This window comes from Phaethon aethereus, assembly GCF_964289735.1.
Source record: "Phaethon aethereus genome assembly, chromosome: 2".
In the NCBI taxonomy this organism is placed as follows: Eukaryota; Metazoa; Chordata; class Aves; order Phaethontiformes; family Phaethontidae; genus Phaethon; species Phaethon aethereus.
In genome coordinates this window covers 5,671,432-5,697,655 of record NC_138582.1, presented here as the reverse complement: position 1 = coordinate 5,697,655, position 26,224 = coordinate 5,671,432, and the positions used below count along the sequence as shown (strand labels likewise).

The 26,224-nt window shown below is 45.9% G+C and overlaps 1 protein-coding gene across 1 annotated transcript in view; it reads right to left on the bottom strand.

Moving 5' to 3' along the window:
* Positions 1–267: 267 nt before the first annotated feature.
* KCNK9 (potassium two pore domain channel subfamily K member 9) overlaps positions 268–26,224 on the bottom strand; it is a gene marked incomplete at its 3' end in the record, with an annotated part of 93,967 nt that continues 68,010 nt past the window's right edge. The window contains exon 2 of the mRNA XM_081996333.1: positions 268–1,109. Within this exon, the coding sequence (XP_081852459.1) occupies positions 268–1,109 (842 nt within the window). The remainder of the gene's footprint in view (positions 1,110–26,224) is intronic.

Sequence of the window (26,224 nt, the reverse complement as noted above, 5' to 3'; positions counted from 1 at the left end):
AGGCTCCCAGCTGTGTGTGCAACTTTGGATTTGGTACCCACTTCACGTCACCTTGAATCCTCTGACATCCACCGAGGGGGTAATGTAAGGCATACTTTGCTGGAACAGTAATAATCCATGCTTCATGCTCAAGAGCTGAGTCTCAGAGGAGGACTGGCGTTCTCTACTCCCTTTGGCCTCGCTCCGTCTCACTCAAGGAACAAAAAAACCCCAAAACAACAGAGAAGAACTGGGGAAAACAAGGAAAGCAAAAGAAGACGAATCCCTTTAAATGGACTTTCGCCTTTTCATCAGCCTGTGGTTATCTGTAAAGCTGTGCAACCCAGGTGAGATGGAGCTGACAGGAGATGGGAAAAGGCTGTTTTTTAATGTGCTTGGCGAGATCTCCTCTATCTTGTAAGAGATGGAGTGAAAGTACTGGGGGTTCAGCTTCGAGCTGAACGAATTTTGGTGGGACACCACCCGGCTGGTGTACTCGTGGGACCTGTAACACATGCAGGAACAAACTGACTGAAGGTCTGTTACTTCGGCCTTGTACCGTGGCCGGCCATGCTGGGAGTCCTCTTGGATGTGGATAATCATGCTGTTGCGGTTCCCTGCCAGGGACGCCCGTTCCTCAGCATCCCGCCTCTCGTCCTCGCTGTTCATGGTTAGGAACCTGAGAACAACCAGATTTAGAAATGCCCCAATGACTGTCAACCCCACTAGAATGTACATAAAGCTAAAAGCCACATAGAGAGGCTTCTTTTGAAGGGCCCCTTTGGTCTGCAGGGCCACATAGTCTCCAAAGCCTATCGTAGTCAATGTTATAAAGCAGTAATAGTAAGCATGGAAAAAGCTCCATTCCTCGTACTGGGAAAAGGCTGCTGCTCCAATGCAGAGCGTTCCCATGCAGGAAAAGAAACCCACAGTGACCATGTTTTCCATGGAGACCTCGGTGCTCCTCATCCCACAGCACTTTTTGATGCGTTTCAAGAGGTACTTGACGAAGGTGTTCATGCGCTCGCCCAAGCTCTGGAACATGACGAGTGTCAGTGGGATCCCCAGGACCGCATAGAACATGCAAAAGGCCTTCCCTGCATCCGTCCCTGGGGCAGCATGTCCATAACCTGGGAGGGGGAATGAAAAGACAGGACAGTCAGCAAGGCGGGTGATGACACAGCTCCTTCTTTCACACAAGCCACATGAATTGCAGACACTCTGATGCCACAGCCAGATCCAAAGCTACAGGAACATTGCAGTGACACTCTTCCTACCTCCTCGCCTATGTCCTGTATCCGAAGCAAACAGGACATGAAACAACAAAGTCGTAGACACGGGAGTGGGAAAGATAAAAGAATGGGCAACCCATCCTACTCCAAATACCTGTGCAGTCTCCTAAACAAGACTGTATCATATTCATTTGCTAAAGAAATGTCACATCCATCCTGTATCACATGCAACAGTGGAAACTTTGGAAATAGGTTGACTTGCCCACAGTATTTTACAGAGTAGTTGGTGTTGCCTTGTCCCTAAACCAGAGTACACTGATGGCATCCAAATTCTGTGTCTGCTGGCAGCATGGAGTTAACAATATCCACAGAAACACCCACCAAAGAAATGCCTTTCCAAAGTCTTCAACGCTGAACAAATCTTTCTCCTAGACACCCTATGAAAGCCACTCACTCCGGGAACACCATAGGACTTTAAGGGTTTAATGCCTGCTCTATCTTTAATTACTGAAGAATAAACAACTTACCAGCTTGTCTTATAGTTTTGCAGCTTTTACAGCTAGTCTGGCAAAGGCAATTTTTCCAGGATATTAAGCTAATCCAGGACAGAAGATGTAGCATGTTTCACAGTGTAGTTTACAGACAGTAAAATCATGGCTACGCATTTATTGTAAACCAAACTGGGGACGGGGGGGAGGTGTCTGTTTTCACAGAATCATTAAGGTTGTAAAAGACCTTTAAGATCATCAAGTCCAACCATCAACCCAACACCACCATGCTCACTAAACCATGTCCTGAAGTGCCACGTCCATACATTTTTTGAACACTTCCATCTCCCTGGGCAGCCTGTTCCAATGCTTGACCACCCTCTCAGTGAAGAAATTTTTCCTAATATCCAATCTAAACCTCCCCTGCCACAGCTTGAGGCCATCTCCTCTCGTTCTATCACTAGTTACTTGGGAGAAGAGACCAATACCCACGTTGCCACAACCCCCTTTCAGGTAGTTGTAGAGAGCGAGAAGGTCTCCCCTCAGCCTCCTCTTCTCCAGACTGAACAACCCCAGTTCCCTCAGCCGCTCCTCATAAGACTTGTGCTCCAGACCCCTCACCAGCTTTGTTGCCCTTCTCTGGACACGCTCCAGCACCTCAGCATCCTTCTTGTAGTGAGGAGCCCAACACTGAACACAGGATTCGAGGTGCGGCCTCACCGGTGCCGAGTACAGGGGCACGATCACTTCCCTGCTCCTGCTGGCCACGCTATTGCTGATACAGGCCAGGACGCTGTTGGCCTTCTTGGCCACCTGGGCACACTGCTGGCTCATGTTCAGCCGGCTGTCGACCAGCACTCCCAAGTCCTTTTCCACTGGGCAGCTCTCCAGCCACTTCTCCCCAAGCCTGTAGCGTTGCATGGGGTTGTTGTGACCCAAGTGCAGGACCCAGCACTTGGCCTTATTAAACCTCATCCAGTTGGCCTCTGCCCATCGATCCAGCCTGTCCAGATCCCTCTGCAGAGCCCTCCTACCCTCCAGCAGATCAACACTCCCACCCAGCTTGGTGTCATCTGCAAACTTACTGAGGGAGTGCTCGATCCCCTCATCCAGATCATCAATAAAGATATTGAACAAGACCAGCCCCAGAACCGAGCCCTGGGGAACACCGCTTGTGACCGGCCGCCAACTGGATTTAATGCCCTTCACCGCAACTCTCTGGGCTCAGCCATCCAGCCAGTTCTTTACCCAGCAAAATTATTTTGAAATTATAATTTTACTTTTTCACATCACACTGCTTTAAAATTCCACATTTCTTACAGCTAAGATTCTAAGTGACAGTACCAAAGTCTCCCAGATAGGATGGCTGAGAATCACCTGGCCATGGTGTGCATTGACCACGTGGGTACCACTATCTAGATTCCTCGTAAAGTAAATTAATAGCAATATGCAGTTCGCAAGTGCAGTTCCTCTCACCTACCCCTAGGTGTCTAAAACAGATCAATGAGTTATTCTCAGGAGACACCTATTTCTCTACAGTCATTGAAATAGGAATCTCGGGACAGAACTCGGTTCAAGATTAATATACCTCGAATTTTGGTTATCTACATGTGTGCTACATGTCCAAGCTCCCATTATAGTCAACAAAGATTTCATGAAAACAGCCAGTAGTGATTTATTTACCTGACCATCTGAAGTCTACCTTATGGTGAGATGAAATGACAGTACTGACTGTCCCATTGACTGTATTCATTAGGTCCCCATTACACTGACTAGACATCTGTTGACTGCAGAATAATTTAGACATTTACTGCACAGGTAGACAACTCGATGCAAACAGCCGAATGCAGGTGTCTTAAATGTGAGTAGAGCTCCACCTTCAGTAAGTAGCTCCAGTGTAGGTGCCTGCATAAATCAGCTTTCCAGAAAGAGGCATCTAGTGTCGTTTGATATCACCCCTAAGATCTCAGGATGCCCATAAAGGGCTGGCAGCTGAAACATGGGGCATACAGCAGACCCACACTCTTACAGATCAGAAGCTAGAGGCCAGACAGCACCTGAGATACTACTGAGGCAGGACCATTCCCCTCGTATTGCCTCAAGCTTGCCCATCACCTTTAGACTCAGATTATGGACCTGCTGCTCTGAATTTGTCTAATCCTTTTTTGAAACTGTTGACACTGCCCACCTCCTCAGCCTCCCGTGGCAATAGATTCCAGAAGTTCACTATCTGCTGTGTAAAAAAGTACTTCATAGTTTCAAGCAGATCTTGTTTCAGCTAGTGCTTCTTAGCTCTAGTATTGATGTTCTACTTTAATACTACTACTTTATCTACTTTATCTACCACCTTCATGACTTCAGCTAAACTCAGCTTTATCCCTGCCCTCAGTTTTCTCATGTCTGAACTGGAGCCACAGACTCTCTCTGCTCATATACCAGAAATCACATTCCCTTGATCATTTCAATGTCCTTCTCTGGACCTTCTCTAGCTCTATCACATCATTTTTGAGGTGCAGAAGCCAGAAGTCTGCATAGCCTTCAGGATGTGGGCACACCACAGTCTGCAGTTCTGCTGGAAGAAAAATATGAACCACAGGCAACATTCAAAATGAAAAGGAACAGTGGATAAGGAAAAGAAAATGAGAAAACCGGCAAGAATTTGCTCCAAAAAGGAACAGGTATTTCCTTAGCTCAGTTGCTACTTGTTGGCAGACAGATGAGATGTAAAAAAACCAGTTTATAAAAGAAGCATATAACTCAAAATAGGAAGTTCTTTTCAGGTTACGAAACAGAGATTCACCTGCTGTATTGGGCCAGGTAGCCTGTTCATCATAAAAAGCAGTTTCCAAATTACCTGTAAAGGAAAGTGTCTTCAATAGATTGATGCTGGATTTGTTCCACCTGACTGTCCCTCAATAAAGGCTATAATTGCCTCTCATTACTAAGATCAGATTTTGAACTACAGGGGTGTTAATTAAACCAGGGACATCTTCCCGTTTTATAGCTTTAGTTACAGCTGATAAAGAGAAGGAAAGCTTCAGAAAATGTGATTTTCCAGATGGTTGCAGAGATGGCAGTTGGTGGAAACAGCTTTCACCTTGGGTTCTAAAGAAAACGGTTGGGGTGAAAAAAGATTTCTTTTGATATCACTATATCCCTCTCGTTAAAGTTATCCACAGAGAGAGTTTAGGAAGATTATAAAACTTTAATATTATATGCTTACACACTATCTCACAGTTGAACTTCTAAGATTTGTCATAGACTTTGTAATTAACTTGGGACTCACAGCTCTCCCATAAGATAAGAATATATCCATATCCCTGTTTTACAGATAGGAAACCACAGACACCGGCAGGGTATAATTCCTCTCCATTTCACACAGGGAGACAGAATATCCAGAAATTCTGATTTCTGTTCTCCCCATGTCATACTCACTTTCCACAATATCAGATAAATGTCTTTCACCATTTTTTCACCATGAAGCTGGGATAAAGAAAGGACTTTATTTATGAAGCTGGAATAAGACTTTGCAAATAGATTCATGTACAGGGGATCAAAGTCATATATTTCTCCAGTGCAACATGGCTTTAAGGAATAGGCACCTTAGCCATTGCCTTCAGCAGTCTGAAATGAGGGGTTTCAAAATAACACAAAAGAAAGACTTAATTCTCCATTACTTTAGCGTTATAGAATCTATCCAGCAATACACAGAGCAATGCATGAAAAGCAAACTCCAGCTGTGCCTGTTCTCTGAAATTCAATAAATCTCAAATTTAAAACAAACCACTGTCTTCTTAATATCAGAGACTGCCTCTGGGAAAAATGCGAAGGTCAGTAATTGCCAGAGGAAGAGGGTCATAGAGGATCATTAACAGCAGGAAATAGCCCTCCGTAGTGCACAGGATCGGTCTCCAAGTAGCTGGGTTTTACTTGTGTCAAGTGAAGGCAGAAGAAACTGCCTCGGTAGCAGATTTCAACTACCAAAACTCAGCCTAACTTCCTCTACATGAATGGCACTGCCCTTTACCTGAGTATAAAGAGATGGCTCCATGTGAACCATAAGACAGACAAGGATTAAAAAGAAATAGAAAAGTTAAACATGACATTGGTATTTCTCTTCTGTGTTGAAGAACAAAGATCAAACAGAAAACCTTAAAATTAGGTACAGCAAATGCATCCAATTGTGCAGGGATGGGGACAGGAAGGCCAAGGCGCAGCTGGAGCTGAACTTGGCAAGGGATGCAAAGAATAATAAGAAGGGCTTCTACAGGTATGTCAGCCAGAAAAGGAAGGTCAGAGAAAGCATACCTGCCTTGATGAGCAAGACTGGCAAACTGGGAACAATGGATGAGGAGAAGACTGTGTTACCCAACGTCTTCTTTGCCTCAGTCTTCACTGGCTGTCTCTCTTCCCACACTCACTCAAGTGGATGGGCTGCAAGACAGGGACTGGAGGAGCAATGTCGCTCCCACTGTAAGACAAGATCAGGTTCGAGACCTGAGGAACCTGAACATGCACAAGTCTATGGGACCTGATGAGATGCATCCCAGAGTCCTGAGAGAACTGGCTGATGTAGTTGCCAAGCCACTCGCCATGGTATTTGAAAAGTCCTGGCATTCATATGAAGTCCCTGGAGACTGGAAAAAGGGAAACATTTGTACCCATTTTTAAATAATGTGGCAAGGAGGACCTTGGGAACTACCGACCCATCAGCCTTACCTCTGTGCCTAGGAAGATCATGGAACAATTCCTCCTGGAAGCCAGCATGGCTTCACCAAGGGCAAGTCCTGCCCTGACCAACCTAGTGAGTTGAGAGTTGAGACACTTAAGGCATGTGTGGTGGTGCATCTCCCCCCCGGCCTCCTCCTTGCCGAGTGGTGGGGCTGACACGCCTGAGGGACAGGATGCCATCCAGAGGGACCTGGACAAGCTCGAGGAATGGGCCCGTGTGAACCTTATTAGGCCTTCAACAAGGCCAAGGGCAGGGTCCTGCACCTGGGTCAGGGCAACCACCAGTATCAGTACAGGCTGGGGGATGAAGGGATTGAGAGCAGTCCTGCCAAGAAGGACTTGAGGTACTGAGGGATGAAAAGCTGGACATGAGCCAGCAATGTGCGCTCACAGCCCAGAAGGCCAACCGTGTCCTGGGCTGCACCCAAAGCAGCGTGGCCAGCAGGGCGAGGGAGGGGATTCTGCCCCTCTGCTCCGCTCTGGTGAGACCCCCCTGCAGTGCTGCGTCCAGCTCTGGAGCCCTCAGCACAGGAGAGACATGGACCTGTTGGAGTGGGGCCAGAGAGGGCACAGAAATGATCAGAGGGCTGGAACAGCTCTGCTGGGAAGACAGGCTGAGAGACTTGGGGTTGTTCAGCCTGGAGAAGGCTCCAGGGAGACCTTCTTGCAGCCTTCCAGTACTTAAAGGGAGCTTCTAAGAAAGAAGGGGACAGACCTTTTAGCAGGGCCTGTTGCGATAGCGCAAGGGGTAATGGTTTTAAACTAAAAGAGGGGAGATTTAGGCTAGATTTAAGGAAGAAATTTTTCACAATGAGGGTGGTGAAACACTGGCAACACATTGCCCAGAGAGGTGGTAGATGCCCCATCCCTGGCAACATTCCAGGTCAGGTTGGACGGGGCTCTGAGCAACCTGATCTAGTTGAAGATGTCCCTGCTCATTGCAGGGGGTTGGAGTAGATGGCCTTTAAAGGTCCCTTCCAACCCAAACTATTCTGTGATCCCCTAACAATCAAAGGGGCTGAAATAATAGTGGGAAAGATATACATGGAGCTTTACATTGGACCACACCTAGGTAAATACTACCTATACTATTCTGGTATACTAACCAGTTCACTGAGGTCCCACAATACAGCAATATGACCACAGCAGGCAGGTTTGGCTGATATTTAATGAGATATAATTTGAATGATCAGGGCCAGGCCAAATAACTTTCACCTTGATTGGAAGTTATGTCATTAGCATTGTCTCTCTCTCTTTTATAACCCTTCCCAGTTGCTTAGGCTTTCAAGACAGAGCTCATCTGGGTTGGCATCTAGAAGAATAGTTTGTCATCAAGAAATGTCATGTCTCAGAGTGTTATTCCAGTACAGAACTGCAGAGCACCAATCCACTGCAAAAGCTGTCTCCTCCCAGTTACGGAAGGGGTGGGCTACAGACATCAAGCAGAACTGCAGGAAGGTGTAGGCAAGGGAGGCAAAGGCTCAGACCATAAAGGCTGGCACCAAATGACAACTCTGTTGAGGTCTTCCCTGCCTTTGGTTTTTCCAGGCCTTGTCCATTCTCTGGTGGAAAACTGTCAAAGACCATGTGCATCTATACGTAATTCTAGAAAAAAAGGGAATACTATTTTCTTGTTTGCCAGAGTGTAGCTATGAAAGTCTGGGGAAAACCCACTCAGCCTCCTTCAAAGCTTATTTTTCAACGGTGCCTTTCAGAGGGAAGCTCGACATTACAATCTGTGTGAGGTCCACTCATCAGGACAACCCAAATACCTTTCTCTCGCTTCTGAAGGGACATTGTGCTGGGGTACCAAGAGAAAACCGTAGCATACAGTGGAACACAGTGCACAGGTATCCTGAATCCAATAGTGACCACAGTCAGATGGCTAGGGAAGAGTGTAAGTATGGTGTAAGTATACGTGGCATTTCTCCCAGGTATTCATGTACCCAGCTTCATCATTTGGAGCTCAGGGATCTCCTAAGCCATGGTTTCACTGGTTTTAGTAACACACAACAGATTTCTCTCACATGAGCTTGGGCATTATCCCTTGAATGTGCATAAATTTTTAGCACCTGCAGCATCCTGTGGCAAGAAGGTCCAGAGAACAACCATGTGTTCTTTAAAAAAAAAATCACCATCAATTCTTTATTTTGAACTTCTCTTCCATTACTATTATCTCATGTCCCCACCTCCTCTATGGAAGAGACCAGGAACAATCACTCCCTACTCCCCTTCTTTGTGCCACTCATGATTTTATAGAGATTTTATCAAGAAAAATGCCATGCCTGCATTCAGGCCCTAAGGAAGTATCTCTGGCCCTGTACAGCCTCATGTGGACAGACCAGCTTGCTTAGATCCACGTCAGTGATCTTTGCACTACGCTCAGCTGCAGGGTACAGACAGACCAGTAACCTCTGTCTGGTCCTCCAACACAAATTCTCCCGAATAACACTTTGCTTCTGGGGCAAAAAGGGTCTTAATAAACAATTTCACGCTATTGCAATAATGTAGACTGCCCAGAATAAGTAAATCCGTAACAAAAATAAAACATTATGGGAAAAAATCCTGCATACTTTCAGTGTGTTGCATCTACATAGTAACCACCTTCAATACTGCAAGGCAATATCTGTTCCCGCAAACTGAACCGGGATAAGGGATGGATTCCACCACCAACCCATGACTGTCCATGCTTTTAAATCATTAGCACAGTTCCCGTCATGGGTCTACCCTGGCCCAACCAGCACTGTCCCAGGCAAAGTCCATGCCTGGTCCATCCACAGAGGTTACCCAGGGGACCACTGCAGCTAAACACCACCCTGGGGCAGTACTAGCATTCTCCACGCCATCTCTTTGCTGGCCTCTGTGTCTTATCAAACACAGGTCCTGCTCTACGTAGTAGCATAGATGGAGCCTGCGTGGTGCAAAGCAAAGCGTGTTTTTCTACACTGGGCTCTGTCAGAGATAAGGAGAGGTTGGTCTCTAGATGTGCACTGGTATCAGGCTAAACACATGGTCCGTGTTAAAAAATAAAAATGAAATGTGGCAGTGGTAAGTTATTTATAGGTCGCGTTCAAGCCAGTGTGTAGCTGCAGAGCGGCTAAGCCTCATTCATGCTCACATTCAATGTACAACAGGTTTTAGATGTCTTGAATCTCAAAGCAACACTGCGTTATTCATGAAGGACACTTTATTTCTCTCAGCAGTAGGTTTATCCCCTCATTCATCTACACATTGTTCATCCCCGTGATGGACATTTGGGCCTGGTTGTCTCTGACAACAGCCTCTGGAAAGAAATGAACTACTCCATCCTTGTGACTCAAACCTTTCTTACTCGTGCTGGCAGCAGCCCTGGCCATGAGATAATGAAAAGAGGCTAACGGCACTTGTTACTCAGATGGGCAAGCATAATTCAGATTAAAACATCTTCCTGATGTCACACACTTCAGAGTTTCATCTATGTCAGAGAAACTGCCATGAAGAACAGGCTGGCCCTCCGTTGGATTGGCTGCTCATGATTTCAGCAGGGAGAAGAAACAGCATGGCCTTTGCAGTGCAACGAAAGAGGTTTCAGTAGGAATCAGGGAGATAGATACTTCATCTAACTAACTGGTGGTAACTCATTTATCAGGACAAAGGCATTCACCTGTAAGGAAATCGAGAGCACATCATGGATGCTGCTGTACCTGGATGAAAGCTGACATCTAACTCCACCAGCCTCTTGGCACAGAAGCACCACTGACTGCTCCCTCTTCTCTCTTCTGCGTGTCTGGGCTCTCCCTGAATCCTGCTGCCTTTCTTCCCAGACATCTTCAGGACTCCTTTATCTTTCATTCCCTTGTCAGCTGATATCACCGCAGCACACTACCTATATGATCCCTCTTATTTTGCACAGCGTTCCCTTCCATCCTCAATGACACCCTCCCCTTTGATGCTCAAACAACAGTCAAAGCGTGGCACATGGCTCCCTACAGGAGCACACAGCAATATGGGCTAATAGCATCTCGTGTTGTGAAGACATGGACATCGTGTGAGAAAAAGAAGGATACGTCAACCCCCAGGTGCAACCTCAAATCCAAAATTCCTCAAGAAGGTCAGCGCAGCCTCCCATCCTGGCTCAACCCTGGTCTGTTATGACTGCTTCCATGTCTTGACTGCAGAAGTAAGGCCATGCCACCTTGGAAATTACACTCATTACTTTGCATTACATCAAGACCTGCAGAAGACCTCCTATATGCAGCAGGGATGCAGCAAGCTTCCCTCACTTTATTTTCCGCACCACAAGCACAGACATCTTTTCTTGTTGATCTTGGAAACAAATTTTCAATATGTTCAGGGAAAACAGTTCAAAAGCAGCTCTGACGGGATAGGCAGACACACACATACGTACAGGTGGTGTCGAGCAAGGAAATGAGGAGAAGAAATGGCTCCTCTCTGTGATCCGCTGACCGGCAGGTGAGGGCACAGCCAAAGCCGGACTTGTACATCCTGCGTCAGTACAGACAAGTGCCTCAGCCTCAGAAATTACCCCTGCCACAGCGGTTTCTGTAAGCTCACCAGGCACACTGGATCTACTGCCTGTCAGCAAATGCAGTGCATGATGCCCCAGCAGCAGACCTGAAGGACTCATCCAAAACGACTGATATGATTGATAACTACTGCTCAGTCAGCACAATGCCAGCTTCTGTGCCACTCATCCGTCCACCACTCCCTCCATTAGTCTCATCTGCAGCCATCACACATTACCTCCTGCCTTATGAAACCTGAACCTCCTGCTCTAGGGCATTACCGGTAGCAATTTTTTCCCATAGCTTCTCCCCCAGCCACACCAAGTTGCAGGAAATACCAGCATGGTGAATGCTTTGCATTGCCCAAACTGCCTGTTGGCAGAAATTCCCACCCCTGACAATTACCAGGTGTTGCTAAACCATGTCCCATTGGAAGATACAACCATAGGAAATGTACTACATCAAGGGTGCTTGGGCAGCTGCTTAAGAACACAGCCCTGAACCCTTACAGCCATGATGGAGCAAGTACTGAGGCCATCAGCTGTGACAGTCTTCTGGGTAGTCCTCGTGTGGGTGTAGCTTGGGAAGACAATAAGTTTCTCACACTACCTTAAATCATAGAGATCCAAAGGCAACCGTTTAGTCAAACACAGTCATGCACTGCCATGCTCATTGATTCAGGGTAGGACTTAGGACTTCATATTTGGCTGGTTTCATGTGGGGGTCACATGCAATACAGTCACGCATTCTCTGCAAGAAGTTGCCCCTCTTGAGGAGATTTCCTTTGGATTCTTAGAGGATAAAGGCAAATAATGTGTCCCAGTAAGGCTCTCAGTAAGGTCACCTCCATGGGACATGCTGGAGAACTGTGTTTCAGAGGTTCTCAGACTGCTTAGGTTGGGCTTTCCTCCTCCTTCCCTGTCTGGACTCCACCACCAGCATGTATGATGATGAACTCTCATCTGTCCTGTTGGGTGCCTGCCTGGGGAGGTGAGGGGACAAATCTCTTCAGTTCTTTGGGGTAGAGTAGTTGGAAGTGCTGCTCGTTGAGTCACGTGCCTGTCAGAGGTGTGTGCCCAGGTGGTTTCCACCCTCCCCACAGCTGGAGAGACTTGGGGTCTTCTCTGCTTCCCCTGGAAAAGATCTTGTATTCCTCCTGAACTTATACCTCAGTGGGAGAGATATTGCTTCTGCCTAACAGAGGAGCAGAGATTGGTCACATTTGGCCCTTTCAGATACCTGATGGGTTACCACATGAAGGAATAGGTTTACAAGTTTAAACCAAGCCATAAGAAACTTCTATTTTTCTAGTTAGTTCTGTTTTTATTCTCACTTCTTGATAAGGATGAGCCCCCTATATCTATATCTTGGCCCATCTATCTTTCCTCCCCAATGGCTTTGAAGCTGCTCACCAATTTCTACCACTTAGAAGAAGCTGTAATGTGAACTTGATAGTGATCTGTTCTGCTGGGCCTGTCACCTGGCCAATCTGTGAATACACGTAAAAGGGCCAAAAAAAATCAACACACACATAGTGCAGACTCAGCTGCAATGCGGTCAGCTCTTTCTCTGGCCAGTTACAGGAAAGAAACAGGAGTTGGGGGTCCTGCAAGGTGGGGTGAGACGTAGGGGCATGGGAGAGAACTACAGGAATAGTATGTCTCTGTCACCTTATAAGCCTGTGATATGTATCTGCCTGTGAGGATGAGGATGCAGATCAGGGTTCAAGAAAACTGGGGGATGTTTTGGAGTTCACAGAAAACCAGGCTTGACTACTGCTGCTGCTCAAGAAATTACTTGTTTCTAGCAATAGTCAAAACTTGAAAAGTAATGCTTTAAAAAAAACCAAAATATTTGAGAGTTCTCTATTTGTTTGTGTTTGTTGTGGGTTTGGGGTGGTTTTTTGCACATGAGCCTTTTCCATTTTTTCCATGCAAAATTTACACTGTGAAGGGTTTTACTAAAGAAGTAAATGAGGGAAAGTGGAAATTTTCAAATGACCACGTGAAACTACTGACAATCTTCCTGCTCATTTATATGACACAGAAGACCTGATCATCTCAAACATCCTCTTGTTGAACTTAGACAGCCTCTACTTTCACCGCTTAGATAAGAGATGTCTGTGCTCACTGGCAATTCTTTTGAATAAGATGACAAAGCATCTGAGGTAGTTGCCACCTGGTGTACCACCAGGAAATCAAGGATGCCAACACTTGCCAGTTAATTCTGTCCAGACATGACAACATTATCTCGACTCACCTCCGTGACTTACTCTGCTTCAGAAAAGAGGCTGTGAAGAGGTAAGAGGTTCCTCTCCAGCTGTGTGACAAGACTAGCATTGAAAACAGCAGTGATTTGGGCCATGTTTCTGGCATACCATTTCCCAGCTCCTCCTGAAACCAACGGCAGCTCTGTTCCGGATTTCCAGCTGGGCAGTAGTTGACAGTTCCCTGGACTGCATCTGAGCCTGGCCACCTTTCTGAAGAAATCAAAGGTGGTACAAATCATCAGCCAGGCAAACCACCAGGAGAGTGTGTGTGCATCACAGGGACGCAGCAAGACAGATCAGCCAACAAGCTGGAGTCTTGTAACAGCAAGAAAAAACAAACCTCCAAAGTCCAAGGACAAGCAGGTTGATCATGACTCTTTGGGTTCATACGTTCTGGGAGCTTTGTGGTAAGCACCAAATGAGCAGGTTTTCTGGAGCCTGCACACCACCAGCTCGGCCTAAAACCTTTGCATGTGGACCAGAGTGTGTTTTGTACCTCTTTGGCACTTCGTGCCTGCACGAAGCCCCGTCGCACTTCTGCGTCAACATTTTCCCATGCTCTCTATTTCTAACTGCCCTTGCATGCCTTTCCTCCCCTTCCTCCTCCCCATTTTGTTTTCTGAAACAGTCAGAGGATTGAGCTGAGGCTGAAATCTAGTCCCAAGACAAATCATGCCCAGAACAAGTTCGCAATCTGAAGAGAATTGTAGCAACCACTAGGAAAAGACTTATCGGGTCATGTTATCCATTCCCAGGGGCCGGCATATGATTGTTCCCTACAATATATTCTCCAGGGCTCTGCCCAGTTTTGTTTAAATGATTGAAATAACAGGGTTTCTGCTCTCTTCTTTGGGAAATTATTCTCCTGTCCAGCAGATCCAGCTATTAGGAAGGTTTTTGATACACAGCCTGTATTTTTCTATGCTGTCTTTTATCACAGTGTTCTTTTACAGCCCTCAATCCAACACACTCCATTTCTTTCCACCATTATTCACTCCCTTACACTTCTCAGAGCTAGTCACAGCTTCATCCCTTAGTCAAAATTAGCTATAAACAGAGCTCTTTGGGGCAGAGTACTTCAGCAAGGAAGACAACAACTGTTTTACAACATATACCTAGATTCAGATTTTAAATGTCTCTTTAGAAGCAGCTCATTATGTGATGACTTTTATTGTGGATCACTTGTTTGATGTTGATCCTTCTTGCTCTTCAGAAACTTTCAGGATCTTTGTTAGAGTTGTGCACCACCCTTATAGATGCAGGACCATGGTAGCAGGGTCATCAGTTCCCTGGACTGCAAAATAACCTCTTTGGGTATGTAGGTTTGACTGGTCATCACTATAACATTATGTCCTCATTGTACAGCAAACTTTTCCTGATGCTGTCATTTCTTTACATCCCAAAGGCTCCTTCTACTACATATATGTGATTGCAATAAGCATTATTTTTCTTTAATCTCCTCCATAAACGGCCACCTTGGGCAACTTTAATAGTTTTCTGTAACTGATTTGGGTTGCTCCCAGTTTATTGGCAATGATCTGAGACCTCCCCATGGGGGGGAAGATGAAGGACTCACCACCAGCAAGGTTGGTAGGATGATCCAAACAGTGCTTTGGGGGATCAGGGAAAAATACTTCAGGAAGAAGCATAGGGGCTCACATCTTAACAAGAGGCCAGAAATTAATGGGTTTCTTCTTCCTTTACTATACTGCGATGACAGAAAAGGGGCATGAGAAATTTCTGGTTTCTCATTGTTCAGAGGGTTAGTTCTTTTTGTACTAAAACCAGCCAAGTCTGAGCCTTCACGGGGTTAACAGGATTCCACTCTCAGACCTGCTGAATGCCTGAGGCCGCTCTCAGTCTGACACTGCCAGGGCTTGAGAAGTTCAATCTCGACAAAGCCCTGATAAACAAACATTACCGAAGGCTGGCAAGCCGCAGAGTAGCTTGAAACATCAGGCACAAATCATCCCTGACGTAGGAATCGCATCCTCCGAACCTGTGATGTCATTATTCACTGCAGTGCACAGAGCTCTGTTTGCAAATCAGTGTGACATTAAATGCTGTCAGAGCTGGTCTGGTGAAACGCAGCGCATCCAGCGAGAGATGCAGGGTGACATTTAGGGAAGCGTTTCAGCCGTGTTTTCACCGAAGCAATTGCATTTTGCCTCTGTGACCCCTCTCTATGCAGCTATGAGACTTAGAAGACCGCAGACAACTTGCCATGAGTTTGCTCACCTATCTGTTCTTATTTTGTGCTGTATCTACTGCAGATTGTTCTCATGTGGAAGAAAAAAATGATAGTTTTCAAACTTTTAGAAAATACTAATAGGCACATGGTATTTTGAGCAGATTCATCTTCCTGCTGTTTGAGAAACCAGGGCTTTCGCCACCCAAAAGGGCAGCTAAAGGAAGGGTTAGCGATTCCCACTGTGCTTAACTTCGGTCCCTGCTAGGAAAGTGTGCCAGAAAATCAAATAGCAGACACGACTTTTACTAATACAGATAAAGCGGCACAAGCTCTGATCTAGCCAAAGTTATACAGATACAAAAGTCCTTCTTCCAGGGTTATCTATGTCTCAGCAGGTGAACAGTCAAGTGTAGAGGTACCACCAGTTCCTCTTCCCTCTCCTTTGCTTCTCATTCTCTCTCCCTTCATGACCACGATAAGGAATTAGCCAGATGGACACAAGTTTTCCTGATTCTAGATCTTTGCAATCATAGACTTCTTTACATCAGTTACAGCATTTATTGTGCCCTTCTCTGAAAAAAAACACTCCCAAACATGTCTTCTGAATCTGGCTGGCTGCAATTTTGGCCAAGGCTATTTTCCCTGCAGACACTCTAATTTTCCAGCAGTTTTATTAGCTGAAACCTGACTTCAGTGATCTAATAGCCAAAGTAAGTGGAGTCCATCATAATTTCCCCCATTACATCACATATAGACTGAGCAGTGATTCAATTGGATTTATAGATAGATTTTGTCAAAGGGGTACATGTATCTCATTAAAAAAAAAGAAAAAAAAGAAAAAAAGAAAAACATTTTGTTCAAATGCTTTGGATTGAGCTAATTTTACCAAAGTACTTTTTTTTATTTCTGTTGCTTTTATTCCTAAAACTGACTTATGCTTGAAAATACAAACTGAAAGAGATTTCTCAATTATTCTTTACAAATTTTAACTGTGTTCTGTCAATTGTCTTTGAAAAACTGAAATAATTCAACTAGAACACTTCTGTGAACGAAGAAGTTCAATTCTGACTGACAAAGCATTTTTGGAAGTTGAAAGCAAGAAAGTTAATGGAGATATATTGCCCAAATCTACTGTCCTGTTCAGTTTTCACTGAGCCAGTACTATCTTTGAGGTACATTTATCTTCGCACTTTGAAGATAGAAGAGTTGAGCTAAAACGTGACAGTCAAAGTTTTGCAACATTGTCCAGGGTTGTCTATGGGAAGATTTGCTGGAATGCAATGTCAGGGTTATTACACCACTGGAGATAAACCAGTCTAATTCATTCAGTTGGCACTTCCAGATGAAGCCACCTCATCCCTTTTGCTGATGGCAGCTCTTACCTCACAGAAGCAAGCACACACCAGGAGCATAGAGATTGCCAGTACCTTTCCCCACCAGGATGACACCAGAGGCGTTTCTCACGGGATGCTGTTCCAGCCAGCAGAAACTGTCCAAGGAAGTCAGGTGTTTTAGGAACTTGAGCCTAAGAGATATTAAACTCGGAACTTGCAATGAAAATCACCTTCCTAAAAAGATGGAGTTCCACCTCACTTCAGGGCTTCCATCTCCACAAATCAAACTGTAAGGCTGTCCCTAAACTCACTGCTCTTACAGCAAAAAGTCTTCCAAACGTCAATCCAAACTTGTTCATGGACTGTTTGTTCTCACAAAAGTAAAGTCCTTAGCTCAAACAGCAATCCCCCCCGTTTGTCTTCCCTACTCCCATAGATTAATAAAGATCAGCCATATCCCACTGGTCTGGTTTTGTTTCCTAGAATGATTAAACCAGCCACGGTTAGTCTGTTGCATTAGACAGTTTCACTTGCATATCATTTTGCACCTTCCCAGCTTGAATTCCATTTTCTTGTACATCAACAACCCAAATTTAGATACAGAAATGGAGAAATTCAGTGCTCCATTTGTACAGACTTTGAATAGTATGTCATACAATTTCAGACAGATCTTGTAGGCAGCACTAACACAAAACTTGAAATAAAGTACTGCATTTCAAACCCACCCATCTTTGATTTGCGGTACTAAAAATCCATGGGTTCTTATTTTGCCTCACACTGATAAAAATAGAGCAGTCTTTCTTGGTGAGTATGAACTCACAGCACCATAACTCAAGTACACACGAGTTCATGGTTTAACTAGAGGCAAGTGTTTGAGCTAAACTCCGTGTTAGCATAAAACAGATGGATGCTAAAAGGAAACTTTCTATATACTGCAAGCATCTTTCCAACAAATGACCCATGAAAAGCAGGATGGGGTTTGTCTGCGCTACTGAGTCTTGACGCTGACAGGCATATCTCAATTAGTTATTCTAAAAGTGGCTTGGTTTTATCTTCTTAACACGTTTCCAGTTTCCAACAAATCCTTTTGCTGAGACCAATCTGAGGTCTTTCACCTCCTCTTTTACTTCTTTATTGTTTACAGACATCTACCTTTCCCATGTCAGCCCTGATAAGCACACCGAGCGGCAAGATTGCAGGAGGCAGCAGAGTGAGACACCATTTAATGCACCTGACGAGGCATAATCAGAGCAATCCATCAATTCAGTTTTCTATTCCCAGCCAACAGGAATAGTCAAACTGAGTGGGAAGAAATGGGAAGCTACTCACAAACTTCTTCAAGCCTCTACCCCTCACCGTTTCTCTTTTGCTAGGTGGAAAACACTATATTATTTTCACAGAATCACAGAATCACTAAGGTTGGAAAGGACCTTCAAGATCATCAAGTCCAACCATTAATCCAGCGCCACCATGTCCCCTAAACCATGTCCTGAAGTGCCACATCCACACGTTTTTTGAACACTTCCAGAGATGGCGACTCCACCACCTCCCTGGGCAGCCTGTTCCAATGCCTGACCACCCTCTCAGTGAAGAAATTTTTCTTAATATCCAATCTAAACCTCCCCTGGCGCAACTTGAGGCCATTTCCTCTCGTCCTATCGCTGGTTACTTGGAGAAGAGACCAACACCCACCTCACCACAACCCCCTCAGGTAGTTTTAGAGAGCAATAAGGTCCCCCTCAGCCTCCTCTTCTCCAGACTAAACAACCCCAGTTCCCTCAGCCGCTCCTCATAAGACTTGTGCTCCAGACCCCTCACCAGCTTCGTTGCCCTTCTCTGGACACGCTCCAGCACCTCAACGTCCTTCTTGTAGTGAGGGGCCCAAAACTGAACACAGGATTCGAGGTGTGGCCTCACCAGTGCCGAGTACAGGGGCACAATCACTTCCCTACTCCTGCTGGCCACACTATTCCTGATACAGGCCAGGACGCTGTTGGCCTTCTTGGCCACCTGGGCACACTGCTGGCTCATGTTCAGCCGGCTGTCAACCAGCACCCCCAGGTCCCTTTCCACCGGGCAGCTCCCCAGCCACTCCTCCCCAAGCCTGTAGCATTGCATGGGGTTGTTGTGGCCCAAATGCAGGACCCAGCACTTGGCCTTATTAAACCTCATACAGTTGATCTCAGCCCATCAATCCAGCCTGTCCAGATCCCTCTGTATTTTAATACCTAACCAGGTGTTTTTCATTTTATTTCATCTCCAAACTCCTCCATATGAGGTAGCTCAAGAAATCAGACTGACAAAATACTTCACGTGATATTTCTAAGCAGTCATAACCATCATTTGCACAGTTTTTAGACCTGAGAACCTCCACTGTGATCCAAGACCCCACAGTGACAGGGGCTATATAAATGACACAGAATAACATGAGATGGTCCCTGACTATTCACAGCTCTCCTCTGACACTGGCAGTTACCATCTGCATTTTCCAAACGTGGATACCAGAGGGGAGAGGGCCTAGTCATGAAGAATACAGATCAGACTAAGAGGTTGATATCCCCCCAAAAAAGGGCCATGTAATGAGGAAAATTATTAGTCTGTTCAACAAGGGACAAAACCCACTAGGAGGTTTATTTAAAACTGCTTTGGACAAAACCCTGGCTAACACCCTCCAGAACTATTCCTGTAGTGATTTCAGTCTCAGTTTCAGCTCCACTTGCAAGCTTTGAAGCAGGAGCAGCATAAGGAGCAGCACTGCTGAGGGTCCACTAGAGTCCCTGTCTATAGGACGTAACACCTCCATTGCACTACCCCTGCCATGCATGCCCTGTACTTCCAGTGCGATATCATCTCACACTCCTTAGCTTGGGATTGGAGTTGCAGACAAAAGCTCAATCTTGGACACTCAGTGAGGATCTTAGCACAGTTTTCTGGAAGTCAAGTTTCCTCAACTGCATATTTCTGCGAATCAATATATATAATCATGTGGTGGGTTGACCTTGGCTGGCCACCAAGCTGGTCTCTCACTCTCCTCCATCAACAGGACAGGGGGGAAAAAGTAGGATGGAAAAACTTGTGGCTCGAGATACAAGAGAGAGGTTGCTCAACAGTTACCATCATGGGCAAAACAGACTCAACTTAGGGAAGGTCAATTTAATTTATTGCCAATTAATATCAGAGTAGGATAGTGAGAAACTAAAATCCCCTCCCCTCACTCCTCCCTTCTTCTGAGGCTCAGCTTCACTCCATTCCCAACTCTTCTGCCTCCTTCTTCCCACCCCATTTGGTGCAGGGGGGTGGAGAATGGGGGTTGCGGTCAGTCCATAGCACTTCATCTGTGCCGCTCCTTCCTTCTCACACTCTTCCTGTGCTCCAGCATTGGGGCTGGATGGGCTCAGCTTTGGCCAGACACAGGTCCATCTTGGAGCTGGCTGGAGCTGGCTCTGTCCAACATGGGAGCAGCTTCTGGTGTCTTCTCACAGAAGTCAGCCCTGCAGCCCCTGGCTTCCAAAACCTTGCTACTTAAACCCAGTACAGATCAATAACTATTTTTTATTTGCTCGCTTGGTTACTTGTAGGTCTTGGAAGTAACAATTCCAATTCCAGGCTTGCTACCTCATTTGTTGATAGGTCTCATCTGCTTTGCAAAACTGTAAGCAGTTTGATGGAGCTGTTGTCACCAGCTTCAACTACTCACAGTGAGGCTGAAGCTACTTCTGAGTCCTGAAGACCTCCTGACTTCCTGGCTGTGTAGCAGCAGCAGAATTACAAACCTGTCAATGTTTATTTATCTCTGCAGAGGACCAGCTCTCAGCTTGAAAGAACCTGTCCCAGGGAGAAAACTCCAGTAAGCATCAGCACATCTACTGGGTAACCAAGCTGCTTTCCTTACTAGGCAGATAGGTGGTACATGGCCTAAAGACAGAGAAGCTGAAAATATCCTTCAAAAGAAAAAAAAAAAAGTCTTCTTTGGCTACACTGAATCTCAGATAGAATTCTGTACTCACTGGCCTATTTGTCCCATCAGTTTCTATTTCTTTGCCACCCGCTTTCCCTTCTTGCTGGCCATATCTGTTCTTCCTCCCCTGCTCCACCTGTGTGTCACTCCCATGCCGTTCTCATGCCTCCAGCCTGCTGCTTTTCATTTGCTGTCATCCCCTTTTTTGGGGTCCTATTTCCCTCCTCTCTCCTGCCCACTTTCTCTCATCTTGCCCCTTCTGCATTCTCCTCTGTCTTGACTATGGCAAACGCCTGCCTCCTTAGGCAATGCCCAATAGTTAAAAGTACTTCAGAGCCTATAACCACCCTATACAACAGTTGTTTTAGGACCATAACTGCCAACTATAAACCATCAACCTTTTTTTTGCAGTCAAGATTAATTCTGGCGTGGTGCATTATAAAATTAGCCATCCTTGGCAGAGCTACTGGCCTTTAGTTTTCACAAGAACACAATTAAAGGGCATTTGCACAGTCAAGCTAGAGCAAAGCTAAGGGGAGACAGGCATCATGAAGTTATTAGATTAGGAAGTAAAACAACTACTCCTTGGGCAGATAAAGCGTTCAAACACATTATATAATGTTTCAGAAGTAATACAGGCAAAATGAAACCTCTCAGGCACTTTCCCTCCTTCGCTCCCTCCCCAGCCAAGCCACGGGGAAGCGCATGTAATAACAGCAAATGAGGAAAGTCGCTGCCAGGACTCCAGTCTTTGGCTTTGCTCAGAAGGTAACTTCTGCCACACCAGAGAAAAGGTTAACTTGGTGGGGACTCCGGAGCATGCACACACTTGCGGTCTTTCCTAATTAAAGACGCATGAACGCATCATAGTCAGAGCTGCTCCCTCACCCCAGGGCTGGATCTTCAGTAAGTCAGAAGAATGCCTCCGAGCAGCTACTTCAATTTATGTTGGCTAAAAGTCCAGTCCCAGAGCCTCTGTGCGCACAAGAGGATGTGTTAGCACAACTGCTGAGTACCTGGGCTTAAAGAAGCCTTGGTCGCACACAGATCTTCACCATGCAGATAGACGTTTGTATATACATCAGTAGCAACTCAAGCCTTACCTCTTCTCCATATCAGCTTTTGATTAGCAATGGGCAATGCTCTGGAGCTGGTGTCCAAAAGCTCCATTCTGCTGGGGCGATCTCCTCCCCAACTCAGCGATACAGTCCAAAGGAAACAAAATCAAGCAAATTTGCTGAGCAAGTCACAGAGGTCCCCCAGATCACTGCATTTGGCATAATGTTGGAAGAAAGCTATAAAACACAGAACAGTTTCAACCCACCTTTTTTTTTTTTTTCCCCACAACCTGTGATGTGGTTTGCTCACGTCAACTGGAAAAGTTAAACTTGTCCAGCCACTTTAAACATCTATGCCATGTCAAAAGGTAAGCATGAATAGCACTATTAGGAAACCAAGGATGCTAATGCGATTCTTCTTTAGAGGAAGGGAGATAAGAAATGCTGGCTTCAGGGTAAGAGCTGTAGTCCTTTGGAGTCTGTCAAGGCCAGGTGTCCTAGGCACTCCAATCACTACACAGTGATAACACTTCCTCCGAGAACTGGGTTCAACTTTTGACAACCCACGCAAGTTTTACATGTGAATTCTGTACAGCACATCTCTCTTTCTCCACTCACCTGCAGCCAAAGGAGCAGACCGGCTTAATTTACTGCTGTTTAAAAACAGATGCTGGCCCTCAATTTATCTCCATCAAGAGAAAAAATACCCAAGCTCCTCAAATGAAAAGCCCTGCAGGATTTTGCCTGTGCAAATGTGAGATGGAGATTTGACAATAAAAAAGACATTTCATTTGTCTTATTAGTGGCTGACTACTGTGGAAGGTGTTCAATCAATTAGACTGATCTTGGACTCGTAAATTATTGATAGAGAGAGCTGGATTACACTCTCAAATGCTTTTAGCTTAATTGCCCAACCCATCATTGCTTCATTTTCCTTTTCTTACATATATAATTTTTTTTGTTGTTCTGTTTTTTAACTGTAGCAGCTTGCCAGCGGCTGACCCCATTCTTTTGCCACTGTTGCCAGCTCTGCCGATGCTGATCCAAGGAGCGAGCGCTGAAGTCTCGGCCGGGCAGCGCTCAGCGGCCGCGGCACGCAGCCAATGTCAAGGTGGCATCCCCCCGAAACCAAGTGGGACTGGGGAGGAGAGCAGTGGCTTCCCGCTATGAGAGGCATGCGTGGGGGATTGGGAGTGCCCCGCTTCCGCTTCCAGCCCTCCCCGCACATTTTTTAACTCTCGGTCCCTTTCCATGCCTTTCCCTTCGTACATCTGCTCCTCTTCGCTTTGTGCCCCCTCCCCTCCCCTCGCAAGCAGAAAGGCAATACAGCACAGATCTGGAGCTCCTCTTGGCCAGCATACCATCTCCAGCACCATTTGGGTACCCAAATGTTCCTTCTTACCCCATCCTGACCACCACGGTTCCCCCCAGACTTTCTTCACTTTCCCCTCTCGTTACCCCTCTGCACCCTCAATACCTTCCAGCCTCTTCTCATGCCCCTCTCCTCATCATTTCTCAGCTCTTACACCCTCTCCCCCATTTCCCAGCCTGGGCCCACCTTCTCCCTCTTCCACTTGTAGCCTGGCGTGGGCAGCCTGGTGTAAAAACCATCAGGATTTGGGAACACAAGCAAAACAGTTAAACATGGCCAGCAGAGATAACAAGTGTCATTACGTGCAGCGCTTTGAGTAATCTGGTGCGCGCACAAGCCCCCAACTGCGCTGACCTTGATCCTTTAACTCTCGTCGACGCACCGGGACGTTAGCAGAGACGGATTCACTGTGTTCCAGTGTGCTCCAGATCTGATAGACTAAATGCATCCTAAATGCCTTGAAAGCATGGTTCCCTTTTGCAGGCTAACCGAAAGCAGGGAGAGAAGCACAAGTGGATTTATAAGGACACGGGAGCTATTTCACAGCGAGAGAGGAAAAAGAGAAAGAGGGAAAAGAAGAGCAAAATAAAATGAGATGGGAAAAGGCACGAAAAAGAGATGAAATGAGAAGAGCGAAGAGGTGAGAAAGAGAAAGGAGGATATAGAGAAAGAGAAAGGAGCGAGAAAAAGAGAAAGAGAGAAGGAAATAAAAAGATGAGGAAAACTTGCACACGAAAAATGGCAAATAACGTTGTGAATGCTTGGAGGAACAAGAACTCCTGGTACCAGGTGTGAAGCAGAGTATTTCTGTGATAACAGGAACACGATACGATCGGTACACAGAACTGGGGGATATGATCCGAGAAAGAAATAAAAGCTGTAACGGCAAAACTGCAGTGCAGGTGAATAACACGGTAGCCCCTAAGGATTTAAAAAACGAGATCACGCATATAGCAGAATCCATCTGAACACAATTAATTTTCTGGGAAGCTGTTACAGATCTCTGCCATTGGATCCAGACATGACAAGAGATCTCTGGGAAATTATTAGAAAGATAAATAATACTGGGAAATGTGTCATTTTGCAATTTTCTAGATGGCAAGTGGAGAATTACTGTTACTAGCGATACTTGAGCCCAGTCCTTCCTGGATGTAATAGGCAAAAGATTTTTCGCCCCTGAAATAGCATTGGAGCCAGCAAAAAGCAATTCTATTTTATAGTTGGTTTAGATCAACAGTGAGGACACTATGGAAAAGTGTTTGAACAAATGTTCACTACTACTGTTTGAATTAAAAAGAATGATAAGCAAAAGCAGGTATCCAAGTCCTTAATTTCCAAAGTGCAGTGGTGAAAAATTAAAGGGATTAGTAACTGAATCACTTGGTATAAAGAACACAGGAATGATAAAAAGCAGCTTGAGATTTCTTCATGACAAATGCACAGAAGATACCAGGATTAGATTACAATAACGCTTATTGCAACCCATCTTGCAACTTATTGCAAGATTACAGTAATACTTATTGCAAGGGAAGAACTGACAGGGACTTTTAAAAGAAGTGGGAAAAGGACAAATCAACAAGTCCATGTCTGCTAAGTTTCTACGTGTATGAGTAAGGTTAGAACTGCCTAATGAACATTAAAACAAACAGAAGAGGGTTCTCTGAATGTGTAAGGAAAGAAGGCAGCTAGGGAACAAGGGTAGGATGAGGATGAGCTATACATTAGAAGATTACGTAGCTTTGGTTTTCAGTAGGAATGAGGTTACTTAATGCTCAGGTAAAGTCCAGATAGAGGCCAGTAACTGGGATAGAGAACTGGTAACGAGTCCTGGACAACCACCTACGTCCTCAAAGGTAGAAACCAAATATCCCTTTATCAGAATTAAAAAGAGAGAGGGGAAGAGGGAGAGGGGAAGAGAGGGAGAGGGGGAAGAGAGGGAGAGGAAAGGCGAGGAAGGCGAGGAAGGAAGATTGCAAGTGTATTTCTTGTTGCACTCCAGTGAGATTTATTAATATGCCCCACAGGGAATCCCTCATAAAAATGAGGAATGCTGAAGGATTAAATAAGAAATGTCAACATGTTGTGTGGGATGGGAGAGGGCTGGCCCAGAAAGAGTTAACGGCTGTGTTTTACGACTGTGGTTAAAGAGATGTCTGCGGCAGCTTATGAGCGACACAAGCCTTTAGCGTAATACCGGGTAAGCGATGAAACGTCAGAGGAAGGAGCGGGTGGGCAGCAGCAGAGACCACAGATCTCAGCAGGCTGCAGACGCGGGATGGTGGCTGGGCAACTGGCAGAGGTGCCAAAGCCAAAGCCTTTCCGGAGAGAGGTCCCATCCCTGCAAGCACACGCGGAGGTCCTCACAGTGGGGCTGGTCTTAATTAATATTTCCATTCCTAGAACAGGAGCGGGATGCCAGTGACGAGACAAGCCAGCTAGCAAGTCACAAATGCACCTGTAATAAAGGAGGGGTTTGTAGCTGATACCACTGAAAAGCGAAGTGGGAGCTTTGGGAAGGTTTGTACAGTCACTGAGCACCCCTGACACTGCAGGAGGAGAGAGCCTTCGGGGGCACAGGCTGCCAACCTCTCTCCGGGGGGCTGGGAAAGAGCTGAAACACAAGGAAAATGGTGTCCTGGAAAGGCTTCACCTCCCCAGACACGGAGCAGGGACCTGGCCCCGCTCACCCACACCACCCCTCACGCAACCCGAGCGACCGGGCGAGCGTAGTGGCGTGTCCCTGCCTTGCTCGGCCGATCCCCATCTCGCCCATGTGAAGGAGATCCGGAGCTGCCTTCCGAAGGTCGGTGCCAGCAGGAAACGAGGAGACACGTCGCTTACACCGACACACCCCGGAGAATGATGTCATTGACAAAAAATCCCCTTTCTCAGCAGTGGCAATCACAAGGGGCTGGGCTGTTCTTGCATTTTATTCCCCTGACTGACGTTAGTCCCAATTTACCACGTTCTAAACGCAGAACTAAGTCCACATTTCCTTTGCTACTGCTTCACTGTATCCTCCTATTTAAACTTTTCTCTGCTGGAGTTTGCCATGGTGCTAGGACACATACGGAGCGATTCAGTCTTACACTGCTTCGTCCTCGGCC